The sequence below is a fragment of the Petaurus breviceps genome, unplaced genomic scaffold (assembly GCF_028583685.1).
Source record: "Petaurus breviceps papuanus isolate PSGF00001 unplaced genomic scaffold, PetGlider_PUasm1.0 90977, whole genome shotgun sequence".
In the NCBI taxonomy this organism is placed as follows: Eukaryota; Metazoa; Chordata; class Mammalia; order Diprotodontia; family Petauridae; genus Petaurus; species Petaurus breviceps.
The window spans coordinates 22,271-31,712 of record NW_027187391.1 but is presented as its reverse complement, the minus strand read 5'-3'; the positions used below and the strand labels follow the sequence as shown (position 1 = coordinate 31,712).

General features: G+C 39.8%; 1 protein-coding gene across 4 annotated transcripts in view; it reads left to right on the top strand.

The window, feature by feature from the left end:
• Nucleotides 1-9,084, top strand: part of AIG1 (androgen induced 1) — a 326,437-nt gene extending 317,353 nt beyond the window's left edge. For 2 of the 4 annotated variants that reach the window (XM_069077428.1, XM_069077425.1), the window contains 2 exons: nucleotides 2,848-3,011; nucleotides 8,417-9,084. In XM_069077428.1, the coding sequence (XP_068933529.1) occupies nucleotides 2,848-3,011; nucleotides 8,417-8,432 (180 nt within the window). In that variant the 3' untranslated portion in view covers nucleotides 8,433-9,084. Of the gene's footprint in view, nucleotides 1-2,847; nucleotides 3,012-3,717; nucleotides 5,712-8,416 lie in introns of those variants that run through there. The other 2 variants (XM_069077427.1, XM_069077426.1) reach the window with 1 other exon arrangement.
• The last annotated feature ends 358 nt before the right edge of the window (nucleotides 9,085-9,442 follow it).

Here is a 9,442-nt window from a genome sequence, read left to right as displayed (position 1 = left end):
TCTCTCTCTCTCTCTCTCTCTCTCTCTCTCTCTCTCTCTCTCTCTCTGTCCGTCCGGCTGTCTGTCTGTCTCTCTATATACTTTTTACAGTTATACATTTTGTTCCATAGGTATCAGTAAAACAGGGCAAGCAGGCCTTCCAAATGATGGTAGTTTATTGATGCAAAACCATGGGCCCACTACAGAGCTCAGTTTGCACCACAGCGCCCTCTGGCACACATGCAGGATAGATTGTGCCAATTGATCCAGATAAAGCAAGATCATGGAATCCTAATTTGGATCTGGGAAGAATGTTAAGGTTCTTTAGATACGTGGCTTGGTGTATAGTAACTTACTAGCCCCTAGAGTAAGAGTTGTTATCCTGAGGTCCTCAGATTGATTTCAGAGGATCAGCAAACTTGGATAGGTTAAAAAAAAATTACCTATTTTATTTAAATAATTAGTTTCCTATGTATTTAGTAACTAGGAATCCTATGTATTTTATTTTTTAAAAAACTCTTCTAAGAATATGACACAACACCAAATAAAGATGATGAATCCTGCCCTAGAAGATTTAATTAAAGGATGTTTTTCCTTGGCTGATGTGAATTTATGCCATTAGGCAAAATAATTTTGGAATCAGTAACTAGTAGGAGGAGAGGTTCTTATCTTTCAAATGTAACTTAATAAATACTTTGACTCTGTTTAATAAATGTTTAGCAATTCAACTCAATTAGTTATCTGCCATCAGCTATAGGCCAGGCATTATGTTAAGTACTGGGGATATAAAGATTAAAATCAAAATGACCCCTGTCCTCAAGGAAATTACATTCTGCTGTAGGATATACACAGATGAAGAGATGCAAAATAATTGCAGGGAGCACTTCCAGAAAGACTTCTTGTAGGAAGTTGTCCTTGAGCTCAGTCTTGAAGGAAACCAGGGTGTCCAAGTGGCAGAAGTAAGAAGGAAGAACATTACAGATGTGGGCACAGCCATGCAAAGGCGCAAAAAGAAGAAATGAAATATCATAAGCAAGTAGGGAAAACCTGTTTTGGAAATAGCTACTGTCAGATATTAAAACAGCAAGCCAAAACTTCTTACCAATATATCAAACTGCCCGATTAAATATTAGAAAACAGTGAAGGTTATTGCTGTTGATGAACCTACTTGACCAAAATAGCCTAAAGACATAACATGATATGGCAGAAAGAACACTGATCTTGAGTCAGAAAACCTGTGTTCAAATCTTTATTCTGCAATTTACTGGTTTGTGTGACCTTGTACCATTTAATTCATTTGAAGAGTATTCAAGTGTATGAGTGTATACATATATGTACATGCATGTGTATATATATGTATCTGTACACATTTATAGGTATATACACATAAGGATGTGATAGGTAAAATAAATATGATACAAGGTAGTGCACAGCTGAGGCCAAGGAGTATCTCCAAGAAAATATGAAGAGGAAGAGAGGCCTCTTGTGGCCTCATCCAAAAGATCAGTGGGCTGGACTAGAACTTGTTAAACTCCTTCCAGAACTAAATCCCTTGAATTTATAAATTATAATCTCAAATGGGGAATGTGGAGACCAGTGGATTGAGATGAAACAATTGTAACCCTCATAAAGCAAAACTAGTGATTGTAAGATCTTGAATTCAGATCATAAGGGATCTTAGGACTCATCAAGTCCAAGGATTCTTAACCTTTTTGTGAGTGCCATGGATTCCTTTGGCAATCTTGGGAAGCCAATAGACCCCTTTCCAGAATCATGTTTTTAAGTGCATGACATAAAATACATAGGGTTACAAAGAGAAATTGGCTATATTGAAACATAATTATTAAAAAATTTTTAATGAGGTCACAATACCAGGTGTAGCCTAACTTTTATTTTGCACATGAGTTCAATAAGATTCAGAGAAGTTAAGATTTGCCCAAAGTCATACAGATAGGAAATGACAGGACTGAAATCTGAACCCGTGTCCTTCATCTCTGTCACTCTCTCCACTTTACCATGATGCCTGCGGTTAATTAGTTCTGCATTTGCTAGTTAAGAGAGGCACTAGAGCATACATAGTACATAGGAAACTGGCCTTCCACTCAGGAAGACCCAGATTCAAGTCCTGGTTCTGCCACATCCTTCTTTTGCGATGCTGCTCAGGTCCCTTTATCTCTCATGACTCTAAGTGATAGAAAAATTGCCTGGTGTAGAGTGCAAGTAATTTCCTCACCAGGAGTTCCCTATGCCAATGGAATCGCAGGTTCCAATGATTGTCCCCCATTCACACCCCTCACCAAAAAAAAAATTGTTAGTTAAACCTCTTCAGGATTGTGAACTGGCATCAATTCAGAAAGCCTCACTTCAGGAGAGCTGCCACATAAGCCAAGGGTTTTATCTCAACCACAGATGAATAGAATGTACTTGGCTGGTGCCTGTGTTGTTTTAATGTGTAAAGACCAGATTAAGTAGCCTCTATAATAACAAAAATATAATAATTCCATTAAACCCAACACTGTTTGGAGTCACTTCTGGGTGACAGAGGCCAACTTAGCTTGAGACTTACAGCCTGGGGAGAGAATGGGGTTAAGTGGTACATAATGGGGATGAAATCAGCTTTGAAACTGCCATGAAAATGTTTTGCATGATTTCATATGTATAATTGATATCATTTTGCTTGTTTTCTCAGTGGGTGGGAGAGGGGTGGGTAGGAGGGAGAGAATTTGGAACTCAAAATTTTAAAAGAACGTTAAAAATAGATAAATTAGAAAAATAAAAGCTAAAATAGAAGAAAAAGAAAAGGGGAGGGGGAGGAGAAACTGCCATGACAGCAACTCCTGGATTTTTCTTTTTCTGATTCCATTTCAGGGTGTGTTGGGTGCATCACGTAACAGGGATTTGGGTGTACCCTCTCTTGGAACACATTGGCCCAGGAGCCAAAATAACCTTCTTTGGGATCGCGACCGTTTTAATGAATCTTTTGTACCTGCTGGGAGAAGTTCTGAACAACTATATCTGGGATACCCAGAGGAGTAAGTATTGTTTAGGGGGGCATCAAGCAACAGAACTTGCTTTCTGAAAGAATAATGTGGCCAAAGACAGAGATAGAATTCCGTTGCAGATTATTTCTTCCTTCATCGTTAAAAAATACAATAAAATAAATCCTCCAGCGAATTAAATGTCTTCCAGGGTGCATGCAATTGCCTATGAATAGTGCTTCATTTCTATAACTACCTACCCTAATTTAAGAGCTTGTTGGCAATTGCCCGAAAGGTTTACTACTCACTTGATGTTATTGGTATTAACCATTAGAAATTAACAGGAAAGAAGCTTCAGCCTATAGATGGAAGCATTATTTGCAGGATGTGGGATATTAAAGGGAAAGATCCTTTGAATTCCTTTTTTTTTAATGGCATAAGGTCTACCCTAAACAGAATGGTTATTTACTTCAACAAAACCATTCCACTTGATGCCAAAACCCTCATTATGGTAGTATGTACCCAACCATGTATTTAGGTAAGACAACCTTCACTGGGGCTTCAGTGTCCTTCCTACCAGCAGCACGTGGGATGTAGAACCACAAAGTTGCTTGGGTGTTATCACTGAATCATTGGCTGTGGTGGCAGTCATACCTACCTGGGTTTTAAATGTGATGATGACTATTGTGGGGCATTCCTGCACTTCACCAAAGGCTGTCATTAACCTGAGGTTTGATGTCCCTTTTGTTTCTACTTATAGCATGCTTCCCGACTTGGCAAGCCATATACCCTTAGCCAAACTGCCCAGACTATCCCAAGGCTATATAGACTGATGTAAAAATTGGAAGATGGAAAAAGCAGCAGCACAGAGCCTCACCAGTTTCAGTCCACAGTGAATGCACGTCCAACAGCAAGATTTGGGCTTGTTTGATGGCGGTGGTGGTTTTTGTTGTTTGCTTCTTACAGGGAGAAGCTTAGGGGTACCTAAGGTAAACTGTACCTTAGGGCTGGGAGACTGCGAGTGGACTCTGGATCCTAGAATTGTATGTATAAAGGTGTAAGCCAGGATTATATAGCACAGGGACCTTTGCAAGTTTCTCCTTCCTTCATTCAATTTAGTCTCACTACTAAATAGTCTACTAGATACCATGCAGGAGCTTGAGTTAGGTGGTCTATAATGTCGAACCTTCCTTTTTTTAAAAAATCTTAAACCAGGATAATAGATTTAGAATGGGAAAGGACTTCAGAACTCATCTAGTCTAACCCTTTCATTTTATAGGTGAAGAAACAGAGGCCTAGAATGGTTAAATGACTTGCCCAAGGTCATACATACAGTCCTTAAGAGAAGTGAGGTTTGAACTCAGTCTTCTGAGGCCAAATCTAGCATTCTTTTCGCTATGCTACACTGATTCTGACTAATTGTATGACCTAAGGTAAGTGATTTAACAATTACTTTTTCTATAAAATGGGACTAATAGCACCCAATTTACTTCACAGGACATTTTGAGAAGGTAATGAAAGTACACTTGTAAAATTTGTAGAGCTTCTTAGGAAAAAGGAAGTATTTAGTTTTAAGGCAATCAGATCAGCTTTCTGTTATTCAGAGACTGCCTATGAATCCTTTGCTTCTCTTTTGCTTGATGCTGCCAGCCATTTATCTACATCCAAGAGTCTAATCCAGTTCAAACTGGGGGGACTGGTTGTTAAATTTTCAGTGTGAATATACCTCAGAAATCATCAAATCCTACAAACAAGGGTTGATTTTGTTGTTGTTGATTGTCTAGACTTAAGAAAGTGATGGAGAAAATGTTAATAATGCAGATTAGACTCAAAAATGCATGTCGTGCATACTTTTTTTATTCAGAGAGCTGGTTGTTAAACATTTACCAGTACAACTTTGCCTCTACTTCAAGGTAAAACTGTAAAGTTATAGAATCTTTGAAGAAATCATGGAACTTATTTTAGAATTAGACGTTTAGAGTTGGAAGGGACCTTAGAGATGATCCATTTCTACCCTTTCATTCTACTTAAAGGAATTAAACTGATGCAGCGAAAGGCACCTTCCAATTTTTATGTCATTCTGCCCAGTCTTTGGACAGTCTCAGCAGCCTGGCTGAAGAACATGTGCTTTGCTAAGTCAGGAGGCCTGTTGTCATTAGACATAAAAGGGACATCAAGCCCCAGGTTAAGTGGCAGCTTTTGGTGAAGGGCGGAATTGCCCTGTGATGGTCACCACCACATTTAAATGCTATGTGGGTATGACTGCCACCAAAGTTGATCTTTCCGTGACGGCGCCCGAGCAACTTTGTCTTTGCACCCCTCATGCTTCTGGTAGGATAGTGAAGCCCCATCGAAGGTTATCTCAAGGTTGTCTAAGGTCACAACCAGAGCTGGGATGGAACACAGTTCCTCTGACACCAGATCTAGCCCTCTTTATCACACTGCCTCTAGTCTAATCCCAGGTATTCTAAGTGAGGGAAATTGGACCTAGAGTAGTCTAGTGATTCACCCAAGGTCATTTGCTTACTAAGTTTCAGATCCAAATGACCTGACTCCCAGGCCATTGCTTTTTCCACCACCCCATCAATATCTCAGCAGGATTATTGTTTTTGATTTGGTTTGGTTTTTCTTGAAAAGTTGGAACAGAATTAAACCAGAAAAAAAGGCTAATGTAACATGAAACATAAACAAGATGTGCTTAATAAATGGACACTAAAAATAGTGTTTTAAATATTTGATTAAAAATCCAACCTGAGATAACTTCGTTGATTTTGTGTGTGTGTGTGTGTATGTGGCTGTGTACGTGCATGTGTATGAATGCTTTGACTAAGTTTATCTATACTTGAGGCAAATAAACCTTGCCTTCCACCCACAGAGCCTCTCTAAGGTGGTTACACTCATGTAAGGTAAGACTTATTCTGTACAGAAAAATCAGTGTTCCAGAAATCCAGCGCTGGTGGAGCAGAGAAGGCCCCATGGGCACCAGGCATGGAATCAGGCATGCCACAGCAGAACCATAGTTCCTCCAGTTTCCCCCATCTCCACCCCTTTTATGCTCCCAGTTGTGCCCCCAGCCAGGCTTATACTGCCCAAGAAATGTAGAAATATGGTCACCAAGAAGAAGGCTTTGCATAGAGTGAAGGGGGCAATAGACATTCTCCTGCCCCTATCTCTTCCCCTTCTTAGAATAAGGTGATGGAAGGCTTCCCTCCACAGGTTTATGATAGGCTATTTTCTGCCTATGGGGTAGAATCAGGTTCACTGTTCCTCAAAAAAAGTTTATAGCTGCCTGTTTTGTTTTATTTTTCCCCTCCATCCTAAGCTGCCAAACCATAGAAGGTAGGAGACAGTTTGCCCTTTCTTTGGGTCAGTGAAACACCCCCTGCCCTCCTCCCCTAGTTTTGAAGATTCCAACATTGGTGCCAAATAGCTCCATCTGCAACCAAATACTTTGGAGGAAAGAGTCTTTAAAAAGAAAAAAAAAAAAAGAATACTGCTTGAGTTAGCTCCTGGAAAGGGTCCCAAAGGAGGAATGGAATGCAAGGCTGGCTTGGGAGCAATCCCCCGAGTCAAGGGTGCTGTTTTGGAGTTGAATCTTTGTTGTGTGTTTTTTTCAACTTCTGCCCATGGCTACCTCATGGACTGGGCACACCCATCACTATATTTAAAATTCTGGCAACATCTAGCGAATTTTTCACCTCAAAATGGGATCTTACATGAAGATCCTCATTCCTCCATCTGGATGTACTACTTGATATGCTTTCAAATAAGCCTTCTGGCAAAGGTGTTAAGAGTTAGCTATCTTCGGGGCCTTAGCAGAAAAAAAAAACCAATAAACATAGAAGAATTTCCTTCCTCTCACACCCAACCCAAAGCTGACAATGCTACTCATGCTGCCCTATCACTACCAATTGGGGAAGGGGGGTGGAGAGGAAGGGGCAATAATTAGTCCCCTTCATGACTTAAATCCTATCTTTACGTCCCATCTCGAAGAACTTAGTTACTCATTCTCAACATCCCTAGCTTTGTCTTCTTACCATCATGTGTAATCACTTCATATCTCCTTTCTTGTCATCTCCATCAGCCTCTCTCCCCACCCCCACCCCCTCGCCCCAGCATTGTTAGGCAATAGAAAGAATGCTAGACTGGGAATCCGAAGACCTGGATTCAAATCCTGGCTGAATTTAGAGTGCTGAATTTAGAGATCAGTGTTATGCCTGCCCATTGTACCTGTGAGACCTAGAGCCTGTCACTTCACACCTAAGAACCTCAGTTTCCTCATCTAAAAAAAAGGAGGGCATTAGACTAGATTTCCCGTAAGGCCCTCTCCAATTCTAAATCTATAGTCTATTAGTAACTTCCCTACACAACTGTCTCAGAAACCTCCAAAAGAAAGTTTTCTGGGGTTTTATTTTTGTTTTTGGCTTTTTAGTTGTTTGTTGCTTTTTAAATAGCCTGTGAGCTGTTTGGCACCAGAGGACCTAGCAGAAAAGGAAAGGACACTTAGGGAGCATTTGCCAGATTGTAACAATAATTCTTTGCTCAAGAACAAGCATGTGAATGATTTGAACATTTTTATGGCAGGGAAAGTTAAACCTATTCCCCAGTTCAAACTCCTTTCAACATTGATAATAGGCAGCGAGGCTTGGGAATCATAGACAAGTCCCCCAGGAAGAAAACTACTAATTCTCCCTGCCATGAGTTAGAGAAGGGGCATTAGTTTAAAAGAGTACACACATGTAGAGAAAAAAGCAGGTTAGAAAGGCAGTGACTTCTCTGAGCAAAAAAAAAGAGAGCAATATTTGGATTTTTTTTTAAGTCCAAAGACTTTCCCTGGGTAGGGACAATAAAATAAAGCCAACGAGACGCCTGTTCTGAAAGTCACGAGATGCATCTCCCATTGCTACAAGGCAATCTGTTTGGCATTTCTGCAAACACCTCATTGCTCAAGAGTCAGCTTGAGGTTCCCCCTCCCCAAAGCAGTAGGAGTCAGGGTGTGCCATGGGATGAAGAACCCTGCCTGATTCAAGAAGAGGGTGGGGAGGGAGGTCACGGAGTTAATTTTGGGAGAACTACTGACATCAGCACGGCAGATGGCTTTCCTTTCCCTCCATGCATAGAGAAAAATGAAGAAAAGAAATTAAGAGAGAGAGAAAAATAACAATAGCTCACAATGAGACAGTATTTTCTGCCTTACAATGAACTTCATTTTCTGTGATCCTCACAGTAACCTTATGAGGTAAGAGGACAGGTATTAGTATTCTTTTTTGGCAGAGACTGAGGCTCTGAGTAGGAAGTGACTTGTCCAGCATCACACAGGTAGTAAATGTCAAAACCAGGCTCTCTGGATCCTAAACCAGTGTTCTTTTCACCATATACCTCCGGTATTCCCAACCCTTATTTCATCTTAATGCTCAAAAAAAAACCAAACCCAAAAACCTTTTTGCCTGTATTTCTAGGTATGGAAGAATGTAAAGAGAGACCTAAATCGGAATGAAATTGAAGTCCAGCATGAAGAATTGGGTTGTGTCTCCAGTGAACATCCCTCCCCTACACCCTCCAACAGACATTGACAGCAGAGCTGAGGAAAGTTCTAGGAAGTTCTAGGAGGCAGGGGCCTCCACCTCCAAAGTGATAAATGTATTTTTGTGTAACCAGAATGGAAACATACCCTTCATTTTGGAATTCACTCCATTCATTGTGTATTGAAGGCTTCTTTATTCAGAATCAATATCACAAATAATATTTCTTAACTCTTTAAAAAAAAGTATAATTTTATGTAATTGTTGCTTCATTTAACCTGGGAAGAATGCACATTCCATTTCTGTTTCTTGTTGCATGAAGGCATTAGAGGAAACAGCATATTCAAAGACAATGAATAATGCTTTTAATCTTAGAGTTGGTTGCAATGATCTACTGAGAAGCCTTCATGTAAACTTGAAAGGAAAACATCCCAAGCAAACTCTGGTTTGAGATTTCCTATTGCAATATCACTGAAAATAGCAGTTGCCTCAAATAGTGTGTTAGTAATAATTACATCCATTCAGTCAGGCCCTCATTGACATTAGACACGTGCAATTTGCCCAACATGCAAAATGTAACATGAATAAAGATTCAGTGGTCCTTACTTTGGTTTCTGCATGGTGTTTCTCCACTGCCTACACCGATGATTGCATTTTCATTTGGTTTCTACTGCCTCAAAGATACATACTTTCTGAGTCTGGATCTTTTCTCAATAAAAGAAAAAAAAATAAGTCATTTCATTTTATTGGAGGAGGAAAAAGACTCTATATTCCAAGCCTTGGATTCCCAGTGATTTTTTATATTCATTTTAATTTGTCTTAGGTATGATGACAGATTGATGACTTTATTGGTGTAATATTCTTCCTACTTGTACAAATTATAACCCTTACTAATTTTCTAACCTATGCAGTTCTTATCATTGCCTTTCCATAAGTATACGATAGAGGGATCCAGCCAGTGTA